This window comes from Diachasmimorpha longicaudata, chromosome 13 (genome assembly GCF_034640455.1).
Source record: "Diachasmimorpha longicaudata isolate KC_UGA_2023 chromosome 13, iyDiaLong2, whole genome shotgun sequence".
Taxonomy (NCBI): Eukaryota; Metazoa; Arthropoda; class Insecta; order Hymenoptera; family Braconidae; genus Diachasmimorpha; species Diachasmimorpha longicaudata.
Window position 1 is genome coordinate 3,244,766 of NC_087237.1, and position 24,997 is coordinate 3,269,762.

Consider the following 24,997-nt stretch of genomic DNA (forward strand, 5'->3'; position numbering starts at 1 on the left):
AAATGATGATAAAATCTTGGACGATATCCTTTTTAATTCTATTTCGTTCAAATCACAATGCAATATCGTTATAGAATCGGGTCAATGATTTGCCGGGAGAACAATCGCGTGAGGCTGTTCGACCATACCAATGAATATTTATTTTTCCCCTGACAGCCAACTTCGTTCGCCGGACTGTGATCACAATTTACGACCGAAAATTTGGGCATAAATTCCCACCGTGAGGTGATACACCTATTTTTTTATTATTCCCTACGAAGTATTGTCGGTAAATAATATCTATGAAAAATGTTCTGAATGAATATTATTGGCCCAAACATTTTCAATGTACCTCAATCAATAAAGCAACTGAATATGACAAACCAGACATTTCATGGACAAATTTAGTGGAGTCGGATTTAGAAATTCTTTTGTTTAAATAGTTTTTAATGGCGCAGGGGGAATAGTTAACACGAAATTTAATTGAATTTTATATTTGATTAAATAAAAAAATTTAACGGTTCCACTTTTTATGTTTCAGAAGTCTCAGTGAAGGATGAGTGTTTCAGACTCGATGTTGGGTTTTCCCAAGTGTAAAATTTTCACGGAAGAATAATCAGTGAAACTCACCTTAGCCTGGATTCTCATTAACAGTAAAAATAGGAAGTGCGAGATAAACGCTGGACTGAGAGAATCCCGACTATATCGTCAGTGTGCTCCATATTAAGGTGAGTAATTCATTTTTTTTTCTCTCATCATGTCTTAATTTCTTGTGAATAAAATTTTTCCACATTCTCCAGTGAAAATTCGAGATTTTCACGGGGGGGGGGGAAATATCAAACTAATAATATAATGCAACGTGCGACTGCGAGTGACATGGCATGACGTCAATGGGTAAAAACGAAGTTTCCATAATAAAACACAAACGAATTTAATGAATTGGAAAATGGTGGTGGAATATTACACGATGTGGATGTTTCAACATTAAATCTTGTTGCTGTATCGTATTTTCCACTGGTTGCTTTCCAGTTTGTGTTATAATGCGAAGCGTATAATGACACTCGTGAATTATTCTTTCTCTCTGGATCTGTACTCGGGTCAAAATGACAGGTCGTTTGTAAGTCTCGTTATTTCATGCTGATACAGCTTTGCGAGAGAGAAAGAGAAATCGATGACTCGTTTAACGATGCTTCAGACAATGGGTATGATGGTACATGGGCGGTGCGTTCAGTTATGGCTTGGGATATCGAACTGGCTCGTTGAATCCAGTGGATTTTATAAACGACGTCTTATCGACCTGGCTCACGTATCATATTCTTCCCGTGATATTACCGATTTTTCATTTTTTTTATTCAGCAGACTGATACTTCAGATGCCATTTTTTGGGGTAAAATTGAATTATCAGTCAGACTGATGAGGATTCTGTTATCATCTGCAATCGAACTTCGCTCTTCTGCTCTCCTTTGAGTCGCTCACGATTCAAAATTATTGCCCCGAACGCTTAATGTAATTTTCAGACTCGCCTCCTTGTTATGGAAGTCTCGTACTTCGAAGTTTCGAAGCGAGTTGATTCATTGTGAGTCACCTCATTCATGTACTATCTCGAGCAGATTGAACCGGCACTCGAGGGGTTTTTTTTTCCTAAGACTGGGACCCGTTGTATCGGACTTTGGGCTTTTCGAACTAATTTTCAAGTTGGTCGTCGACCTGTAACTACCAACGTGGAGGGTTGTTCGTGACTCTATACAATCCACGTACAATTACATAAGTGTAGGTTATACATTAACTTCGATCTATAAATATACGTGTTGGAGGTAGTCCAAACCCTTTTGCACAACTATCGGAGATCTTCTGGCTGTTGACAGCCACCGACTTACCCGGGATTTTATCTGGAGTGAGACGCTGGAGAGTGGAATGTATAGGGGATGCATCTGAAGAGAACGTTTGATGCTCAGTCTTCCTTTGTTCATGTCACTTGATGTATTGGAGATTTAAGTTCAGTGGGTGCTCATCACTGTCTGTCATACGGGAAATATTGTTGAGAATATTTTCATCTTTCAACGATTATTATCCCGACGGTAGCTCATCAGAAATCATTAGGGATAACTAGGAATTATCCGGGCCCTTATTCTAATCCTGTTGACAGCAGAAGTCGGTAAATGACTGACATTTAATTGGATGCAGTCAGTCATCTGATCAGTGGAGAAGATACCATGACGTTATTGAAAGTTTCTTGACGAAAATCGATGAGAGAAGTTTGATAATATCGTTTTCTTGGCATCTACAAAGTTTGACACAAATATCATCTCGGATGGACAAAAGACCCATCTCCAGCTCCACCAGAGAAATTTTCATCAATGCCTGCCATACACGGTACCCAGAAACACGGTTTATTTCAACTGAATATACTTTGTTTGAATCAGATAAATTATTTATTGGATTATTATCGAGGATTTACTTGATTCAAATGAAGTTTATCGCCTCTAATTCAAATAGACCCTTTTTGTCAGCATAAATACAACTGAGGATTGCTGTCAGTGGTTATTTACTTGGCGTAGCAGTAAGATTTGTCGAAATTAGTCAGAATAATTGATATTAGGAATGGCATAGTTGTAATGATTCAAACGTGTAAATGTTATTTTATTCTCTTTTACTTTATACGCTAAAGACTAAAGGGCCACAACACCCTGAACCTGACGATTCACATTAACAATTGTCTCACTCATACACCTCTGTTTAGACCCAGGAAAATAGACCATACACATCATACCCCAAACTTCTCAAAATTTTCATCCATAAAAATGTTTTCCAATCACAAGTGAAAACACGAGATAAAAATAAATACAAATCGTACAAAGACCTATTCAATCAAACTATAAATTAATCTTTAACAAACCCTTTGAAATGTCAACTTCAACAATTGATATATCGTCCAAATTTTATTCCGCAATAATGAAAAACCATCAGATCATGCAATTTACTCAGAAAATGTTCCTCCCATTTTCCCGGAATCATCTCGAGGCTCAACCATCGACCTTCTGCCATCTGAATTCTGTTCTCAATTCGCAAGTTTCTTCGGCGTTCACACAGCTGAATGCTCTCCACTTGCTCGCTCTTCGGGGTATGAATATGCAATCCCTATCATCTGATACAACCAACGACCCGTACAAGCCAGCGATAACGAGGGCCCAGCTATCTACTAGATACATCTACAATTATTTTTTTTTTACCAGTTTTCAGGGCTGTTAACTATTCCGAGTCACTTATCCAATTAATTCACCTGTTCGCCTATGACAACACCGTTTGATGAATACAGATATAACTTTGGGCGTAATTGCATAACAACCATAGAACGACTGTTCTCGCGCTTCTGCTGCGTTAATTACGCCGAAGGCTCGGACTCCTCCATTGGAATTGGAAGTGTGCTGCAATAGACAATTCGCCTACGTTAATTTTGTTGGAATAATCAATGGGAGGATGGATTTGTTGGTAAAAATGCAGAATAGCGAGATTTATCGATTGTTGAATTCAACAAGTTGGGAATGCGATAAGTGGGTGGATGTCCAAAATAATTGGCTTGTTATGAGCTCATAGATGTCGGCCAGCGGTTTTCCCATGTACATTATAGAGATTGTTATCTCTCTCATAAATAGTTATGAATGGAATTGACAAGTCGATAGTGCATAAAATTAAAAATTCAATCGACAAATCAGGTAAATGAATTCGACCCGATCGCTGATTTTATGTGAATCTCGACTTCGGTTCGACGAAATTTTGGATTTATTAAGTCCTTCCGACTCATTCTAGTCGAATCAGCAATTTTAATTGGACAAACATAGTTTCCGGTTTTTATAAAGCGCCTCGAAAAATTCTATTGACACGTTGTATTGTTGTCATCTCATGATTCTCCTTGTAATTCAGACTTTTTCAGTCGTCATGATCGAGTCATATATCTAAATATTATTGACGTGCCGTATTTTATGCTTCCTCCCTATATTTACCATCTTTCCTTTCCCACATGACGATGGATTAGAGGTCGGACGTAAAATGATTGAATCAATAGTGCTTTGAAAAGTAACTGCCGCTAATCACAGTTATTACATTATCACACGGTTTTATAGCCCATCCGGATGTCACGATAATGACCCGAGTGGGGCCTCAATACTGCATATTGATTTGGCATGTATATCCTGCAATTTTCATTATTGAGATCAGTAACATTATGTAATCATATTCGATGATAAATATGAATAGCGTTTCATGATCAGCTTGAATATTATGGATCATGTTCCATTCTATCCGTAAATCATGGGTGATTTGTAGTCCCTCTTATCTCGAGTATCACAAATAATGCACCAAGATTTGATGTCTCCTCGCCGACACTTTTATTGTTTACCTTGATATTTTACATTGGGAAAAACGACAGATGCGCCCATCAATGAGAGATACTTTTACAAACATAAGGATTGGAAAATTTCTCAGTGTTTTATCGCTTGGTATTGACATATTCACTATGCTCACACATTTCTTCTATTGTAGAGTACAATATTCATCTACACACAGATAAAGATAAACTTAAATTACGTCATCTATGCTGGAGCGTATTTTACGCTCGATGTGGAAGGAAAAATTACGCACAAAGTCGTCGTAAATTATGATCACATAAACGTAGTTTACGATTTCACTTTTTTCTTTTTTGTGATTTATATTTACCCCTTAATTCCGGGGAAACGTAATTTACGTTTTTATTTTAACTGCCAAGTTGTATTTTATAAATCTAAATTTCAATTTTCATGACGGAAAAAACACGGCGTCATGGTGATGTTACGCGTAAATTACGGGTATCGAAACATAATTTCCCTTCAGGTTTTCTGCGTGTGACTGATGTATTATTGGTAGCAGTTTTTCACAAGACCGGAAATTCTCGAACGTTCGGTAACATTTGCCGAACCGGTAAAATTTCTTTCTAAGTTCACAAAAATTTTTCTACCAATGAAGATTTTTCTTTAAAATACCAGTGCTATTAGCAAATAACCACGTAAGATCCTTGAACACACCCAACTAAATTAGCATCCTCCACTGCCCTCTACGAGGCCCCTCCTCGTCCAATAATTTACCCGCGAAAATTCAATTGTTTGTTTAATTTATTTCAACCGAGTTTATTTGCCTGTGCTTGCTGGCGCATGTAATTTTCTCATGCTCTTGCTGTAAAAACATTCCGCAAGTGTCTACGTCAGAGGAAAATCACGTTTAGTTTCTTTGATCCTCCCAGCGGGGAAACGATATACGAGTTGGAAAAGAAGCTCATTCGGCCCTCGTCTCACCACTTCCTTCACCTCCAACCCTCACCGTCAGATTTTGTTTCCTCTTCCACTTTGTCTCGTTTCTTGTTCTCGCATGGCCAAGGTGCCACTTGATGTTTATTTTTTACTTCACTCCCTCTCTATTCCTCTTTTTTTATATTTTTTTTTATTTTGCACCTCTATTTTACTTCTGGAATTGTTGAAGTCAGAAGCGCGCGCATTGTTAAAGCGTACAGTGCACTTTTGTCTCTCTCACTGCGAGCAAATTCCTCTCGCTCATTCTCTCGCCGGCAGTCAGTTTTATTATTTTTTTTTCTTTTGTATTTTTTTTTTCGCCCTCTACTTCCCTTTTCCACCACGTTTCTCATTCCACGTACCCCGAGGCTCCAATTAGACCCGTACACTCAGAGCAGACGCTGCTTCTTTTCCAAGCAGAAGATCTGAGAGCGCTCGGCAAAACGAGTGCGAGTCACGAAAAATTTTTTTTTTTCTTCCTCACGTTGGCGATCAATTGTAACATTTTGCTGTGAGTGGAAAAATAATTCACAGGGGGAAATGGACTGAGGGGTCAGTGGTTGTATGGAGGGGGGGGGAGGGACGGGGGGAGGCTATACCGGAAGTGACACATGAACCCTGGGCTTTTGGGGTGATGCTGGGTGAGACACGAGGCTGTATCACGAAATAGTCACTTCCGCCTTCATTTCGGCGACATCAATCATCTTGGCATCGGGTTATTTGGTATCTTCTTTCTGAAACCCAGTGAGAATTGCGGAAATCGGGTCGGGAATGAGGCGAGGCTCGGGTATTAAATGCGGGAATGGAATGGAATCACGATGATGGGGGGGTGGCACTGGAATTTCCACGAGATGAATAGCATTTCGGGAAATGCGATGAAAAAATTAATGTGAGAATTTTCAATGTTAACAAGGAATCAATTACTTTCTGAATTGCATGAAACAACAATCGATTCTCGTATTCTCGAATTTTGGTTGCTAATTTGTAATAGTTATGACGACGAATGGCGACTAAATTCCGAAAATTATTTATGACGTGAAAGTTATTCGTAAGGATTTAAGTATGAAGCTGTAAACTGTATATCCCCGATGAAAAGCGATGAAGTTCTCGGTCAACTTTTCTCATATGCAGAAAAGCTCTGGCTTAACTCGCTGTAACTCATTAAAATTTATGATCAAATTTTATGACATTAATGGGAACGAATTGAGTCATTAATTTTTATTTCATCCGAGTTTAATAGGAATATCAGTTGATGACGTAGAATATCCGTTGATGCTAGTCTACATGGTTTTCCTTCAATAATAATTAGTCGTGCTTGCGGCGTACTGCACCGATCGGCCTCCGCTTAAAATCGTGTATCGATATCACTCGAAGAATATAAAAATTGAATTTAATCACGCAGTCAGGACTTTATCAAAATTTTTTTCGAATTAATGCTATAATTCCCGGCCTCGTATTGGTTAATAACGGATCCGATCGTTGTCTCTACTAATGAGAAATGGCCGAACTAGTACTGCAACAGGCGCTATTAATCCGCATGGGGCTAACGAGGATTTGTTGTCGGATTCTCGGGACCACCGTCGTCGATATGTGCCCCGGAGTCCTTTATAACCACCAGTCCTTCTCCACCCACCCACCCAGTATCATTCTACACTCTCACCTGTGAATAAAACTCTAATCGACGATTCTTCGGGCGATTGGCACGATTATAACCACATGCTCACTATACATGGATATCATCGCGTGCCTCACCGGTCACCGGCGCACTCTCGTCGTCCTTCAGCCGGGAGACTTGATTCTCCAGATGTAGCAAAACACTCATCGATCCTCATCTATCCATCTGTCTCCTAGGCGCATTCCGATCGGTCGAAATTTCGAAAAATCTTCGATCATTTGATTGTGGAATACAGAGTATTAAGGGGAGGGCTGGATAAAATGAACATTTGAAGGGAAAATCCAGTGGATTAAAAAAAAAATTGTTTATGTGTATATATATATATTTTATATATAATATTGTAGTATATATAAAGGTTCTAAAATTAAATTATGATTATATTGTTATGTTGTAATAATTTAAATTTCAATATTATGAGAATGCAACTGATGCGTGTAGTCAGATCGGTTGAGAAAACTTGTCTTGCTAGCACGGGAATTTCTACTGATTTTTTTTTCTCTCCACGTTACATTGTACATTATCGACATTTCTGCCGTGAATAAATTCAATGATCGAGTCGAATAGCGAGACGATCCAAGGCCAGACGAAATGTTTCGATAAATGATTGATTATTAGTTTGGCGCGTGAACAATGAGCCACCGTGCGTTAATAGGTACATTTATAGGCGAGTAGCAGGACGATCAAGTGCGCTGACCGGGTGAATATTAAACGATGATGTAAATGATTCACGTCAACACGCGATATGTATTATAGTGTTCGGGTTTAGTTTTTGTTGTCGTCGTTTGTTTGCATTCTTTGTTAGCGATGAGGAAGAAAATTGATTTGTCGATATCGCGGGGTCTAAAATGTCGGTATGAAAATATCGTTCATTGGAATATTGTATTTTTTTATCCAGCAAATTATTGTAGATATTTTTTTTTGTGCTCTCAATTACGGAGCTTAAGGGGCGCGCTGAGGAAAGGCGACATGAAATTTAAGGAGACAACATAAATGGGATTCTCCATAGAGACACAGAAATGGGGAATAAACAACACTAGTGGGGTTTATGAGCCGCTTTACCGTAACGGGCCACGCGTCGTTTGTGGAAAATGGGATAATTTCGAGTTGGTCAAATGACTCATCAGGAATCCATCGCGACCACCAACCCCGTAACCTCACTGTTGGTGGATAAACCTCGCTAACTCGTTTCCAAATGGCGTGTTTTTTTTCGATAATCCCGGGGAAGATTGTCAGTTTCAGCCCTCATTTTGCCACCGTCGAGGCTCCTGAAAAATATATTGAACGTAACTCCCCGTACTCGCTATTCCGCCAGCAGATAACGTATTTAATTCTGCAAAAGGTTTTGCAGCTCTTGAATTAAATATGTGTCAAAATTCTGCGTTGTCCGCCTACCGTATCATTTTAAAAATTAATCTTCTGGAAAGCTGCACTTGAACAGAAAGAAATTATTATATATTGCTATTATTGGAGTTAACATATCAAACTTTTTATCGGAAATTAATTTACAGTCGAATTGAATAGGTCTTTGTACGATTTATATTTCTTTTATTCTCGTGTTTCCACTTGAGATTGGAAAATATTTTTGTGGGTGAAAATTCGCAGAGGTGGATGAGTGGGACAATTGTTAATGTGAGTCATCAGGTCCAGGGTGTTGTAGCCCTTCAGTCCTTTTAGTTAGTTCCTTTAAGGAAACGACCCAGAGCGGCCTTTCGAGCGTATAAAATAAAAGAGAATAAAATAACATTCACACGCTTCAATCATTAACTCTGAATAATTCTTGAAAAAAGGATTATTGACGACGTTATTTCTCTCAAAATGAAATATCGAGGGAAATGCGCAAATACCTTCTCAACATTAAAAATTCTTCCAACATAAATCTCCACAATTTTCTTGAAAATGCAATAAAAACCCGTGGCAAATCATAATCGAATGTGTACAACGCAGTTGAAGCGCAGGTGATCAATACTCCCCCGAGATCAGACGCGAGGTAGAGGCGGGGATGAGGTTAGCGTAAAGCTTCCAGGATAAAGCAGCTCTCCATCTACCTATTCGCAAACACCTCGGGGCCTGGGATGATAAATCCAAGTTTTCCACGGCCCTGGAGGATGCGACAAACGCGTTATCCCTGAACAGACTGGCCTAGCTTCCTTTCCCATCCTTTCCTTCAACATTTCTTCTTCCTTTTATACTCTAATGCTTTACGTCTCCTGCCGTTTCCTTCTCTCTAGGCTCTACATCGAGCGCTAACTTCATGCGCACATAAATCCTCACCTTTGCTTCGTGACTTGGTGGTGGAATTGCAGTCCGAGGGCCGGAACAGAAGGGGAGGTAGGGCGGAATAAAAGAGTGACTCAGGTGAAGAGTTTTACGGTAGAATTTCGCGATTAAAGGGCTGATGGTTGGGCAAGTGGGCGGTGAGGTGGATAAGGGGAGGAGGGAGTCTATAAGACAGCTCATTTGTGCAAATGCACTCCGGTCATTTGGGAAAAAAATCCCAAGTTTCGTGGAGTCGTAAATGATAGATAAAGTTCAGAAAGACGTTTACGATAATTTTAAAAGCAGAGAACGTTTTTCGGTGGGTGGATTCGTAAAAAATGATTTTTGAATGGACTGAAGAAATGGATAAGCTTATAAGAGTTGTATCGAATCAGCTCATCTGAGTGGATTCTAATCTGAAAGTTGTAGAGGTATTTTTGACGAAGATTTCAGATTCATTGGCTCGAAGGGGACTATTGATTACAGACATTTAATAGAATACCTATTAAAGTTTGGATATTGTGCAGATTCTAAATCATAATTTAATATCCCGACATAACTCAGAATAGATGGAGGTCATATCGAGCACTCAGTGCAACAGATCGCTCATAAATTTAACGTAGTCAAAGCACATTTATGGATAGTTGTTATGTGCCACGTCATTCAAACAATTTTACTAACCCGAGTGGCATTTGGCTTTCCCATCGTTTGATTTAGCAATTTTTGTGATTTCCAAAGCAGAAAGTCATGTTGATTACCTTTCTTGATGGTTGATAATGCATGACCCCCTGTGACCTGATCTCGTAGTTTGAGAATTTCAACAACTTCTGGCAATTCGATATTTCTCGTAGAGAGACGAAAGTCATTACCATATTCATCTTCACAAATTCGTAACCGAATATTCTGTTCGCTGCCATTGATCGTCACCCACTCCTTCCTTTGACGAATCATCGTGTTGCCAATAACAGAATAATCTAATTATCCTGGAAATCATAAACAATGCTCCATTTCAAGGACGAGCCTGGGTGGGTGCAAGCTAAATGATGGTAGATGGGCCACGTATGTTATTCCAAGAGACGCTGACGGAATTCTGTTTATGAAGGAGAAGCCACTGGGGTACAACAAGCCCAACCTCGTTTCACAAATGAACATGATCTCCATACTACTTCTGAATCTCGACCATACTCGAGCATTATTATAGACCACCCACCAACATCTCATCTCCCCAAGGCTTCAAAACCAAAGTAGCTCTTTCATGTATAAACATTCCATGGATTCGCAAGCCCAGGGATGGGGTAAATGTGAGAGTGTTGATTCGTTATTCAGCATGGTTGATGCATGGTTGGTGGATAATGAGGGTTCTAATTCCTCTGATATGGCTGCATCACTAAGCACTCCGATGGGGATGAATGAGCCTTTGGCGGAGGGATCAAACCCTTTCATCGCCCACCTTTATGGAATTATTCTTAGCATTCAGAAGAGATTACGGGGGTGGATGGAGTTTTCGTGAGTGTATTGAAAAACATCGCGATCTGACTGTAATTGCTCATTGAAGTTGATGGGGATGTTGATATCTATAGGATTTTGACGAATTGTTTGAATAGAATTTATGGGGATTCGAATGAATTAGGTACGGTTATCATTTAGGGAACGAATTAATGAGGCAGTCATTGCTATTTGATAGCACTGCTGTTGTGTCGATAAGTTGGTGAGCTGTATTACCCGCGGAACGATTGATGACGCTAGTGGCCAAAATTGATGGAGATTATTGATGAGTTGATTAAAAAAAAATCTTGAAAAACAAAAATTGTTTTAAAAAGTTCAATTTTTGTTGTTGTGATGTTGATATTGATATTTATTTTAGTAAAAAAAAATCTCTCCGGCGGGGAATTGAACCCCGGTCGTCCGCGTGACAGGCGGAAATACTACCACTGTACTACCGAAGATTACATTGATGGAAAAAATATAATCGCTACTGAAGTCACTATAGGATGAATTAAAAATTGGGCATCATTACATTGAGTTAAAAAAATAAAATTATATAATATTTCTGTACGACAATTTTCCATCAATTTTGTTCTTCGTGTAGTCGACCATCCATTAAATGACCGTGTATTCTAGAAATGCACCCCTTAGTGGACTTGCATTTTTGATTTTTCCGGCTAGGAGCCATTTCCCTAATTTTCGATCGACGGTAGATTGAAGATGAGGATCTTCCGGGTGACTTTTCAACCCCGGCCTTATTGGCATTTCCACTCGAATTGCCACCCATCAATGTCTCGCTCCAACAACTGAACTCGAGATTTATCGGAATACGTTGAAGAAGATGAGTCAAAATGAAAGGCACCATCGTATCCAGGAAAGAGCGTTTCCATCCACCATTGGAATTGACGCGTATTGAGCGGAAAATACGAGGCTAGCATGTGAAATAAAAAATTCAAAAGAATACTCCAGGATATACTCCCTCGGGAATTTTCCAGTGATGCGTAGCACTAGCGTCTGTCGCACTGACAATAATTTAACATTCGCTTCATGTACTTTTATTTTTACTCTCTCATCGCTTATATTCACGGTATCGCTACCAATTCACAAGAGAAAAAAACCCGTCGTTCGCATATTTTTCAACCACTCTATTCTATTTATCTTTGCAGAGTGCAATTTTACCGTATAGTGTGGTAAATTGTATTAAAAATACTGAAAAAAACTGTCGGCCAGATTTACACGGAAAAGTAAAAAAAAATAATATGATGATTCACCCTAAATTCCTTTGCTTATCTTGAGTCGAAACCGATATCAGTAAAAATTATCGGAATATTTATAAAATTCTAGCATCTACCGGTCGATTATCATAACGACCCGAATGCATATAAATTCCCTTTATCCAATCGAAATAAATTATCTCCCTTCGCACAATTCTGTCAGCACGTATTCAAGCGCTCATTACCCACTGGATTAAGGCGCTTTTTTAATCGATTATATGAGCCCATTACCTAGTAATGCTAAGAAGAGTACACGCTCGTTTATCATCATTGGAGTAGAGATGATCCGGTTGAGTGGGCATAATGAGACTGGCTTGGCTTCTTGTTTACGACTGTGATGGCCCATTGGAATTATTATAACGCAGATGCAGAGCACGAGGTTGGATTAGCATGTGCAGCCTCTCGTTGTTCGTGATTTCACAGATTTTTCCACCACCAATTGCAGAAAATTTCTCAGGATTTCTGATAGATTTCACAAGAAATCGATTCCTCTCATTTTTTTTATGACGATCCTAATACATTAATGAGTTTTAGTGCGGAGGCTTGTGTCAATCATGATTAGGATTGTGTAATTAGATCGATAGCCAGAGGTTTCGAGAAAATTTTCTAATTAAGATGTATTATCTTAACGTAATTGCGGAATGAGGGCATTGAAAAAAATTTATAAAAATAATTGGCTCAATGATAACCAATTAATAATTATTTTTTTTCCTAGCACTTAGTCATCGCTCCATAAATTAATTTTCAATGTAGGATTCGCCATTTAGACACGAAAATTTTCCACAGAAACAATAATTTTGTAGTGCTACTAAAAAAAAATTATAATCTCTCGGTTTTCAGTCAATTTCATTTCGACTGCCCGCACCCCTCGCACATTCCTCGGTTTATCAATTCTACCCATGTACCCTCGCTATTACCCGTCTACCCTCATCCCAAATAACAATACATAACCAACAAAATTTCACCGGACATCGTCCAGGATGATGTTCGTCCCAGGTAATTGGCCCTGACGCACAGCTTCGGGTTTTACGCGCAATAAAATTCTGATGGGTTCGCTGTGGACTCGTGTTGGTTCACCGCAGAAATACAGTCTGGACTTTCTACTTCGTTGATACGATTGACAAATTTTTTTTAATGATAATAAATAGGGTTGAGTGACTCAGGAGGCCATCGTTGATGGGATCCCATTGTTTGACAAAATTCATTGGTCCCCCTAGCAGGTTCAGCATGAAAAATCAGTCCTAAACGTTTTAATTGAATACAGCGGAGTCGAGAGGAAACTATGTGAAGTTTAAATCAAGAAAGTTACTGGTTTAATCTTGTTTGTTTGACTTTCTCGCGAAGACAAGTGAATTTACTCGAGGTAAACTCAACTTTTCCCGTTGTTTCCGGTTTTTTTTATGTGGTGTGGTAAATCGAATCATTCGACGCTCACTTGGTGTTTGTCATGTCCACAAATTTTCATTTATCTATCATGATAAAGTGGGTCTACCATTAATGACCGTTTTAATTGTTAATATTTATTGGTGTTTACATTTCGAATGTTTATCAATAATTAATTTTCAGATGGAATTAATAGGTCTTTGTGCGATTAGTATTTTTTTTATTCTGGTGTTTCCACTTGAGAGTAGAAAACATTTTTATGAGAGAAAATTCTGAGAAGTTTGGGGTATGATGTCTATAGTCTATTTTCCGTATAAAATAAAATAATTAAAACGGGATTCACACGTCTGATCACTTAACCATTATCCCATTTGCAATAATCGTGTCGTTATTCGGTTAATCAATGAATTCAATCATGATATACCAATATTTTTAAAACACTGGAGCCAAAAGAACTGAGTTAGGGATAATTTATCGTGAATGATTTTCACGATTTAATCAACAATCACAAGACAATCTGCAAACCAATGAGATAGGAATGGTTCATTGTGATTGCCATTAAATCCAACAAGAGAAGCACTCACGAGGCAATCGACACTTCCGGTGTTCGTCTGCATCAGTAGCCGCTCCCGCGATAGCATTGTCCGACCTCTCACGGGCATTTTCTACTGAATTCAACAGAAAGCCCGTCACTTGCTGGCCACATCGATCCCATCCATCGTGATATATTCCACTCGTTTACATATGTTTACTGGATAAATCCCATGATTCATGGGTCAATGATCGTTTCCCTGTCCATAAACCCAATAATTCTCGCCTCTGGTCCCAGTTGGTGTGCCATTCGAAGCTGCTGAGTGAGAAAGAAAGAGGCGAGAAACGCTCACAGTCAAGTGATAAGGAAGTAACAAATTGTCTAGCTAGACTAGCTTCACTAACTGCCGCCGCGCGACACTAAATTCCCTCTCCCCTAAGTTTTCACTTCTTATTTTTTGTTTTTCCATCACTTGTTAGGATTGACTTTTAGGTGAGGGAGTCGAGAAAATTCGTAAATTCATAATTGGCCGGTCCTGAGAAAAATTCCCGTCGAGTTTTCATTGAAAATTCAGATAAATATTCTTAATATGACAATCTGCGCTCCCTCCGTCTGCCCTTTTTTCCTCAGAATTCATATCACGACCCCAGAATTGGCTACAGGTCCATAGACCCGGGGACTCTACGGGGATGATGTGATTGGTACACTTGAGAGATGCCAGAAATTCCAGAGCGGGAAAAACGAGTGGAATTTTTCCACCCGACTTTTTGTTTTTATCGTTTCGGGTCGGATTTCTTTCACGAGTTAGTCGATACCGTTCGCTTCAAAAGGAAAGTTTTGCCGAGGTTTAACAAAAATTGAATTTTCGAGAGTGGCATTTTTCGATTTAAGATGTGATAGGAAATTTAGAACATGATTGAAAAAATAGTTTCTGTTATACTGAATAATCAATTTATTCAATATCATAATTATTGGGATGTGGGTAAAAGTATATAAATGAATGTAGCAATACAATCAATTACTTTGACTTGAACTCGTTATTACTGGCACGAGGAAGGCACGACAGACCTAGACGACTGGTGTCCAGAGACTAACTTCTTATTATATGAAAAACCTTTACTAAGGGAAAACCAAGAAAACGTTTATGACTCGTCAGGACAGAGCTTCCTTTGAATACCACATCTGGTAAGGATTACAATGCTCTCAAGTTCGGAGCACAGCAGATCATAAATTAGTCCTTTTCTGGAGACTCCTTCAACCATATCATAAACCTGGTCAAGTGATTTTTGAAGATAAACAAAAGAACTGTGTTCTAATTATCCAACAATAATCAATGACGTCCAACCAGAAAGATTGTCACATCAATTGTCAATTAAAATGACAATCTCCAACGTTCTTTAAATAATCGCAATTGCTCAAGTATATTATCTTTGAAAGTGTAAGATCTCGCGTTAAACAAGAGTCTGAATGAGAATTACTCAAACGGCCACCGTTTTAGGGGCACTTACAAAATGATATTATCATAAATTTCAAACTCCTCTCCAATTCCCTCATAATCACCGAAATATATCAAAGGATAAATTAATTGCGTACGAACAGCCAAATATATCACTGGGATCCACTAACGCACACTGAAGTGGTCCTCAAACTGCTCCAGTGCAACTTGATCCTCGAAAACATGAGGACACTATCACCAGAACTCTCGAGATGTACACGAGCCAGAAACACGAGTCATGGCCTGTCCCTCTCCCCCCGGCCCCTTCATCATCATGATTTTGGGGGAAGTGGCCATTGGTATCAGTTCTCGTCCAAGAATTCATCTCCACCTGGGCACTTACCTTTTCTTGACTGACCTCTACTCGCCAGGTGCATTGGGGGGGTTAGAATTTTCGCTGGGGTAGTTGGAGGAATGGTGCGCATATGCCGCTGCCAGACAGCTTATTCCTGGGGAGCCACTTGGACACGAGCGAATTCCCTGTACACTAACCTTCCACTCGAGTGTTCCGCAAATACCGTTACCGTATCAAGCAGGACAATACGTCGGTCACTGGGGAATGCTAGGGGATATTCTTGAGATAATTTCAATTTTATGTTTGTTTTTAGTTTTGCTGTCCAATGGGAGAATTTTATTTAATGTACTATTCAATTTAATCATTGCGAGGTCGGGATTATTAGTTAATAAATTATGAGATATATTTTTGCAACGTTCCCTCGCGTGTAAACACTAAATTAAATGCGTGGGATTAGTCAAGAATGAAATGTCGAATGTCAAATGGAAAGGGTTAAGTGTGTGCGGAGAGTTAAAGGTGAAGTGTAAAATAAAACATTAAAATCTAATGGACCTGGTGTATCGTTCAGTCGACGCCTTTCATTTATGACAAACTCCTGACGAAAGTTTGAAATATATAAGTTTTTTTTGTCATTTCGATTTATTTTTTTGAGGAACAAAAATTGACTGAAAACAAAGCGGTTTCAGATTTTTTTTCCTCATTATTTTAGCATCAGCAGTAATTAACAATGTCATAGAATCATAATTCATGATTATTTATTAACATCTTGGGAAAATAAAAGTAAATGAATGAAATCTAAATATTTTGGTGGAAAACACCTCCCTTCACTCAACGCTGATCGCCCTTTAGAAAGTAGTTCTCTGCGGGCGTTATCGATGCACCACGGACAGTGTATTCGATAAAATCGAGTGGATAATTGAACTATACCCCATTGTTTTCGCGAGTTCGTCCGAGACGTATCGAGTAGCCTTACCCTATTCATCCCTCCGTCAATTCAGTGTGAAAATACATGGGGCGAGTATAAATGAACGCTTTCATTCCACCCAAGGGTGTAAATTGGAGTGTGAGACACTGTCGCAGATGTTTCCGTCATATCTAATCCCAAAACTTTCACAAATTCTCACTAATCGATATCTTGACTTATGATTGATTGATTTATCATGAAAATAACTTCCACTCGAAATACCTCAGTATTTTATTTCGTAGCGATAAACTTAGTGGGAAAATTACGTGAAATGTTGGGTGAATTTTTCGATAAAATGACTAATTATTGCGGTTTTAAAATATTTTTCAATTGAAATTATTTTATTGTCCTCCAGGGGTGGAAATATTACCCTAAACTCTATGAATTTTCTGGGAATTCCCCCGGCAGAAGTTTCTAAAATTATCCAGAAGTGAATATCCCGGAAGTGTCGTGGGATACACACGGTGTTATCTCCGTTCCAGTTAAACGGAAACACTACTTAGTATCGAAGTCCCACGAGTGACTGGTGTAGCAGTATGGGGGTGGGGGGGATATCAAAGTGAGAAGATTTCAGGCATTAGGGAAGTAAGAGAGGCACATAGTGCACCGTAAACTCGTGCGACACGGAAAACTCCTCGAAGCCCGAAGTTTCAGATCGTTTGAAATCTCCGAGGCGCCCTTTTACCGTAGTCATTAGAATTGCAATGAGTTGCTTGAGAGACTCCTGCTTTTTAATTGAAGGGCTAATTACTCGAATTTTAAGGACAATTCTCGTTAACTTAGAATAACTGAGGGGTGATTTTTTTCATTTAAAACTTCCGCTGGAAATATTATTTGTTATTTCTTTGTGCTGATGAAACACTAGAATGCAGGTCGTAGGGTATTCACCCCAATTTCAGTTTCAACAGCAGCTATCAGTTGTCGTGATTTCGGAAGCGTTTACATACCACTGGGACGTGATAAATTCCATCGGGAATCCCGTGGTCTATTCTCACCAAATCAGCCCCGAGTCTTAACATTGGTGAAGCAACAAGAGGCATTTGGTAGGAGGTAAAATGGCTGATGGAGTCTGAAGTAGCCGAGTCTTGATGGAATCGATAATTCGATTCGGGTGAAATCCTCAACTCACATCTCGACCTCGATCTCTACGCCCTCGTCTCTCTTTGAATAGTCACCCTCTGTTCTCCTCACTCACGTACATAAAAATAGAATTCACCCGACTGTGTGTCTATTATTCCTATCCTGACGCATCTCCAATCTATTCGATGGATTCGATGATATTGCAGCGTTATGCGTCACTGTACAGATCTTTAATTGAACATTGAGGGAGAAATAATTTAATTAGAAGTATTCCTTGTGCTTGAGAAATCGTTTATCACGTCAGGATGAGAGAGCATCGTGATTTGTCGACTGGAATTGTATCACGAAAGGGGTAGTTTCTCAATTTTCCAGTAATTTCTTCTTCACTATTATATGCTTTTATTTTCGTATAAATGTCAATAATTTAATGCTTGGTCGTCATCGTCAGGGAATTCACCTTCACGTAATTCACAAAGTAATGATCTGCCCTTCCATTCGCACAGAAACTGAAAGACTTTTTTTTATTTTACTTTGCGGAGATCTTTCGGACTTTCAGAAATATTCCACCATCCGATGCTGTTATGAAGGCTTTGGGGTTGAGTCGCATGGGAATGAGGGTCTCCGCACACGGGGAAAATTCAAATTTCTGGAGCAATTCGATAAGACCCAACTTCACTTGCAGAAGACCAAGTCTCAGGCCTAGAATATGATTCAATTATGCAATTTGTAAAATTTATAAAATTATGAATTTGTAAATTCACAACTTAATTGACTCGTAGTGTCATATCACTAGAGCATTCCGAGGAATAATTGATAAATTTACCAATACAAGCATGAGGGCCATCACCGAAGGGCAGATAAACTCCGGATGTTCTCGCCTTCTTATTCTCCGCGCTGAATCGCTCGGGGTCGTACTTCAGAGGGCTGGGGAAATACTGGGGGTCGTAGTGGGATCCAAATACTGAGATGTAAATGGGAGTTCCTTTTTTAAGAACTAACTTAGAGTTCGGAACTTTGTAATCCTGCGCTGCTACTCTATCTAGGACTGGTAATGGTGGGTATTTGCGAAGGGTCTCGGAGACGATCATGTCCAAATATGCCAGTTCCGATACCTTTGAAGCAATTCGAGAATCGATAAATAATTTTACTGCCTTATTGCATACGATATTCTATACCTCGAAGCCTAAAAACCTCCATTTAACTGAGTGAAACAAGGTACCTTGATTTTTTTTTATCAACTCCTAACTCACCATATCGTAAGTTATTACTCCGTTGGTGGCCTTAAGAGCGTTCAGAATTTCAGCTCTCGCTTTTATCTGCACGTCTTTATTAACCGCTAATTCATAAAGTGTAAAGCTCAGAGTTGTGCCTGATGTCTCGTAGCCAGCGGTGAAGAATACCGCCGCTTGGGCAACCACATTATCTCCATCAAAATCTGAAAATTAATAATTAACAAAATTAAACTGCAGAGAGAGACCAAAACTTTTCATTATCAAACCGAAGAAAAAAAATCTGTAGAATCGCAGGTATTGAAATTAATGCCTAGAGATTTTTAATCAGAACGAACTGGAAATTCAGTAGAAGAATGAAAATAGTGTTTTTTCCTGTACAATAGTTATGTAAAAACCACGTGGAAAGAAAATTGTAAGAAAAATCTCAAGCAATTTTGTGAACAAGTATTTCTGTCGTTGTTTTTTTAGCAACATGACTCGCATTTTATGTGAGTGATTGCATAATGAAAACTGGTGAGGAGTATTTGAAAAATTCAAATATTACTACCGAACAATTCTTTCTCAGGCCCAGGTGTCTGTGTTTTCCTCAACTCGAGGAGTAGATCAATGAGATCACCCCTCTTGATCCCCGAGCGTTCCCTCTCGTTGAGTGTATCCCACACCGCAGTTCTCAGGAAATTTGAATTATCCGGTGAGAAGAACTTGAACTTGAGGGGTTTAGCAAGGTGTGGAGCGAAAAACATACTCGACACTTCGATATTTCTGAAAAAAGTGAAGTTGAATATGTCACGTCCACGTCGTCGGAATTCAGCATCGGGATTGTTGAGGGAGTTGACTTTGAGGCCAAAGGCAGTGGTTGCGATAAGATCTGTCGTGTACTTGGCACAGAGTTCTTTGAGTTCAATGGTAATACTGTCTCCTGAAAAATTAATCAACACAGAAGGCCAAATGGGCAATTGTAATACTGGGAGAATGTTCAGCCAACGTTGGGTCAACTAATTTTTTTGCTCAATTTGTCTTCACGATTAACTTAAGGATTTAGTAATTGAATTTAGTTGAATAATGAATCTGCCAAAAAATCCCATGACTCTGGACTAGTCATCAAATAAATATTACCTACAAGTATCCACTAACCTTCCCAGGGAAGTGAAGCCATATGAGTGTCCAGGTCATCAGCAACTTCGATCATCAGTTCAAACATTTTCTTGAGCCTTCCTGAAGTGTAGATTGGCGTGATCTTGGATCTCAGATACTTCCACGCTGGATTCTTAATAAGAAACAGATTGGCATCCCCTAGACGATCCTCGGGGCTGGTCTGAACGAACCTGTCCTGGAAGTAGTTGAAGTCCTTGACAAGAATAGTCTTCACCAAGTCAGGATCACGAACGAGCAAGAAGGGCTGATCGAACACATAGAATCCGATGTAAGGGAGTCCAGCTCCCCAGTTGTACAGGTCCTGCAGCCACTCACCCCCGCTTTTCTTCATCCTCAAACAATCCCCATAATTTCCGATGAAGGGAGTCGGATCTGGCTGCATCACTCCCAATTTTTTCCAGTACTTGTACCTCCGGTTCATGTACAAATATGCCAGCAGCACCAGACCCCCAAATCCCAGGAGCAAATCAATGCTCCAGTATTTAGTTAACAACATTTTTACACTCGCTTCATTTGAAATTTGACGGAAAATAAATTTTTGGTCCTCTGATACGGAATGATGTGGATGAACTGATCGGATATTGAAGGCTCACAGAAGAACATACTTCAACTTTCCAACTATTTATCATTTCTGCTTCTCCTGCGTGACTTGCTGTCGCTACGCGACATGCAACTTTACATCAGCATGACTGACATGAAAAACATAAATCATGTATTTCTGGAAAATTTCCTACAATTTGCGATGATACAAACATTGGTAATTACCCGAGAGTGATTATACGTTTGAAGCAGATCGGAATGAATATTTTTGGTACTGATGAGACGTAGAAGTTGGAAAAATTCCAACTTTGTAATAACAATGTCACGGGTTCATGAAGACTTTCTATTACGTCATGAAATTTTATAGAATATTATGCAGATCCTCTGCACATATGAAATTTTGATTTTTTTCCATTCTCAGTTATGAAAACATCGAGGGAACGTAATTAATTATACGAAACTGAAATTCATCCGGTAGAGCATATTGTATACGTAAGAGCATACCCCCAAGATCCCTCAGAATGAACATTTTCATCCCGCAGGGTTGGGGGAGTTGAAAGGGGAAACATGAAAGCTCAGAGACCGGTTGGTATGAGAGTAGATGGCTCCGGTCCCTCCACCTTAATTTTCGGAACTAAATCGCGCTAGTGTCTCGTTACAGACCAACTTCGCCATCAGGTACTGCGGGGGGTCTAATTAAAAAGTGCTTCGGCAAGAAGAGGAAATCGAATGAGACTCGTTACTCATTCAAGGCTATCCCCGGAGATGTTAAAACATTTTCTCGGAATTTTTTACGACGAAAGTCTGGAAATTTTTATCGTTCACTATTCGCTGTGGAATATTTCCAGAGCGCGGTCTGTACTTTTTACTGGACCCTTCGTCATTTTTGTCAGCCCTTCACTCCCGCCAAGGGAATATTTCTTACCGAAAAACACATAATGCAGATTCACCAAACGAAAGAATAATTTTGACAAAAAATATCTCTTCTCGTACTGTCCTGAAAATTATTCATCAAATTTTAAATTAATATTAAATAAATAGGAGCGTAAAATCACAACAGTTTCCCTTCAAACTGCTAAATTAGTATCCTTAATTGCGCCTTGATTGCTCATCGGATGAATGTCATGATTTATGGTTCAGTTAGTCTCTCGCAGATGAGAAAATCTGATCCGCAAATAGGGAATGAGACGGGGAAAAATTGTGATGTGTCATGAGAAATTACTATTTCCATTATGGAGCTTGAAATTCTGATATCCTACTCTCTCCCTCTCTCTCTCTCTCCCTTCTCTCGCTATCGGATGTATCTCTCGTTCCGTGCTTGGAGGCACTGGACGGAAGAAAACAAACACTCGTTAACGAGACGCATGAGGGCAGATTGGAGAGATTTCCTGCCGCGGTTTAACCCGGCCGCTCTTTTGCCTCATGGTGCCCAAGCTCAACCGGGGCCAGAGGTTAATTTATCGAATTAAGTGTTCTACAATTGCGTTACAACGTCCGAGTCATGGTGAGCTTTTCGCTGAACTCCAGTCGGTGCGAATGTGAGTATCTTAACGCGATGGGATTACAAAAAAAAACGAGTACTCGAATTCGCGGATTTTTTCCACTCTACGGGAATTACCTGAATTCTCTAGAATATTATTGGATTATGGATAGGGATTTACTAAAAAATATTAAACCATTTGGCTATAAACTTTGATTCTTTATTATCGCACGCAGAAGGTACATCTGTCTCCGATGATGTCTCCAGAGGAACTAATCCTTAGTGACCAAAGTTTTCCGACTCTGGACCCATTCAACAAAAGGCCCTTATCCTCTCATTTCTTTCTTTTCCTTCTTTGTTTCTGTTTATTAAAATTATTCTAAACACTCCGGCACTGGTCGGAGAAAAACTATAAAATACTGACATGGACTAAACAGAGCTATAACAGACGTTTAATTTTTGTCCACACATACCATGCACTCTCAATAAATAAATATCTAAGACCTTCTACGATGATATATCAATAATTTCTGAAAATGTACTATTGGGATATGGGTAAAAATATATAAATAAATGTAGCAACACAATCAAATACTTTAATTAGAACTCTGTATTACTGACACGAGGAAGGCACGACTGACCTAGAGGATTGGAGTCCAGAGACTTTTTTACCATATGAAAAACTTTACTAAGGTAAAAACAAGAGAACGTTTATGACTCCAAAGGACAGAGTTTCCTTTGAATACCACATCTGGTAAGGATTACAATGCTCTCAAGTTCGGAGCACAACAGATCATAAATCAGTCTCTTTCTGGAGACTTTCAACCACATCATAAACCTCGGCGAGTGATTTTTGAAGTAAAACAAAAGAGCTGTGTTCTAATTTCCCAACATGTACATTTACCACACGATAAAGTATAATTTTTGCAAATTATTCATCTTCGTGTAGCTCTCTCTAGCTGTGGTCTGTGCACACTCCCCTGAGCATCTGACTCAAGGCGTTGGTGCAAAACAATCATCAAGACCCTGTGCACTAATTACCGAAATATGATCTTCAATTACCCAGGGACTTTGACCCGTTTGTATTTCACTCGCCCACGTGAAATGTCGACCATCTCGAACGAGTAACGAGGAAGTACCGGGCGCAACCGATGCCCAGGGGATTGTGCAAATTTATGAAGCTCGATGGGGAAAAGCTTTTTGCACTAGAGCTGCGGAAAGGGGGATGACTCTGGGGACACATGTGTGGCTCCTACGGTTGAGCTATCGTGGGCGATGTTGTCTGACGACAGTCTGGTATCACACGTGTAGTTATGAACCCTCTGGCGCTAAGGGGAGAGCAGAAAGGATGAGTCTTTCGAGGCTAAATTGCGGAAATGCTCGGTCTCGTGGGGAACGTAAAAGCCAGGAATCAGATTCGTCGTTTATGACTGACGGTTGAGAGGTTTCTATTGCCTTGGAAGGACGTGAGGGTCAGTCACTCGAGAATTCAAAGATATTGAGAGTTCATAATACATATATTGTCTTCAGGGGTTACAGAGGAACTTCCCTAGTAAGTTTAGGGGTGGGGCAGATGAGGAAAAGATCGAAATTTCCACGAACCACTTCATCTATTCAAAAATTAATTAACGATTAGATAATATTGAATTTTTTGGAGTCAGTGGATTTTATGGAATTCCAGGAAATGTCTTTCTCTCTGAAGATGTTTCAATTTTTCTTTTCATCCCCACAAAATAAAAATAGCACAGAATAAACACATCTCGAATAATTAATAGCACTCGTATTATACGTAATGAAAACAAAAGGGTATTTAATGTCTAGGTTAATGGCACTCGAGATAATGCAATTATACTAATTCCATGTCACCGATTATCGTACACGGTACGATTGTGTTCAATGGTACGGCGATTGTTGAACGAACTTCAATTAACACGAATGGCGGCTAGTTTTGGCACACCAACAAAATCCAGGCCAATGTTTCCCCAGAATTGTCATTTATCGATGCCAACATTGTTGAGTCCCATTATGTATTCCCATCGTGTCTTCATTACATGGTGCAATTACCGGAAAGTTTTCGAGAGAAGGAGTTGATAAAGTTTGATGCGGAAATTACTATACTTGAAGGTGTCAAATCATTTGCGCCAGGCGTTCATCGGATAAACGGTGACTATGTAGATGTTGGTGAAGCGTTGTGTAATTAACGCATAGCACTGCTATTCAGATGTGTGTCACCGTGAAATTGGGTTGAAGTGGAATCCGGAAGGGTAGAGAGGGGTGATGAGTGATTCCAATAGTCTCGGTCAGGATGGATGATTTTTGATCGGGGTAATTCAATTTGCGGATGTATTTCAATTTTGGAAAATGCTGGCCATCTACCGGCGAATTGTGGTATGACAGGAATGAAGCATAAACATGTGGACAATCAACATGCCAGTCAGCTGAGACAGGCTTCACCAATCAGCAGCCAGGAACCGTCAGGAGCATGATCAAGCGAAAATAATTAAGCGAAACGTCAAGCTGTAACAGATCAATCAACGTCGTAACTATTTCTCGAATATTCTCTCACCGATTCTTAAGAAAATACAAAATGTTCTTCTTTCCTAATTACCAATGGATTGCTATCGCGCCTCATCGATGAAACCAGCGTTTTGTTCAAGACTTTTTGCTACCTCTCCACCGATTTATTACTCCATCGAGTAGATCTTCAACCTTTGGTCTCAAGAAGGGTGGGTGTATCTAAAATCTCACTCGTTCAGCCACTGGCAGATTTCACCCGAGATAAATCAACCAAATGTTTCACGATGAGTTCGGTTAACTACTCAAGAGATACCGAAAACATTTTTTTTGCTCCCAT

At 39.4% G+C, this 24,997-nt stretch overlaps 2 protein-coding genes and 1 non-coding gene across 4 annotated transcripts in view; 1 reads left to right on the plus strand and 2 right to left on the minus strand.

Annotated features, from left to right (window-relative positions):
• Pde9 (Phosphodiesterase 9) overlaps positions 1–24,997 on the plus strand; it is a 94,810-nt gene that overhangs the window by 30,467 nt on the left and 39,346 nt on the right. Inside the window, exon 2 of one of the 2 annotated variants that reach the window (XM_064132854.1) lies at positions 521–707. The gene's annotated coding sequence lies outside the window, so the exon portion shown is untranslated. The remainder of the gene's footprint in view (positions 1–520; positions 708–24,997) is intronic. The other variant, XM_064132855.1, reaches the window with a different exon arrangement.
• On the minus strand, positions 11,104–11,174 carry Trnad-guc (transfer RNA aspartic acid (anticodon GUC)). The gene has a single exon. It is a non-coding gene; the product is annotated as a tRNA-Asp (tRNA).
• LOC135168556 (cytochrome P450 6k1-like) lies at positions 16,431–20,720 on the minus strand. The gene is made up of 5 exons (XM_064132863.1): positions 20,103–20,720; positions 19,516–19,887; positions 18,987–19,171; positions 18,560–18,848; positions 16,431–18,435 (listed from the first exon to the last, which is right to left on the minus strand). Exons 1-5 carry the CDS (start codon positions 20,617–20,619, stop codon positions 18,263–18,265), a joined length of 1,536 nt encoding a protein of 511 aa, XP_063988933.1. The 5' UTR covers positions 20,620–20,720; the 3' UTR covers positions 16,431–18,262.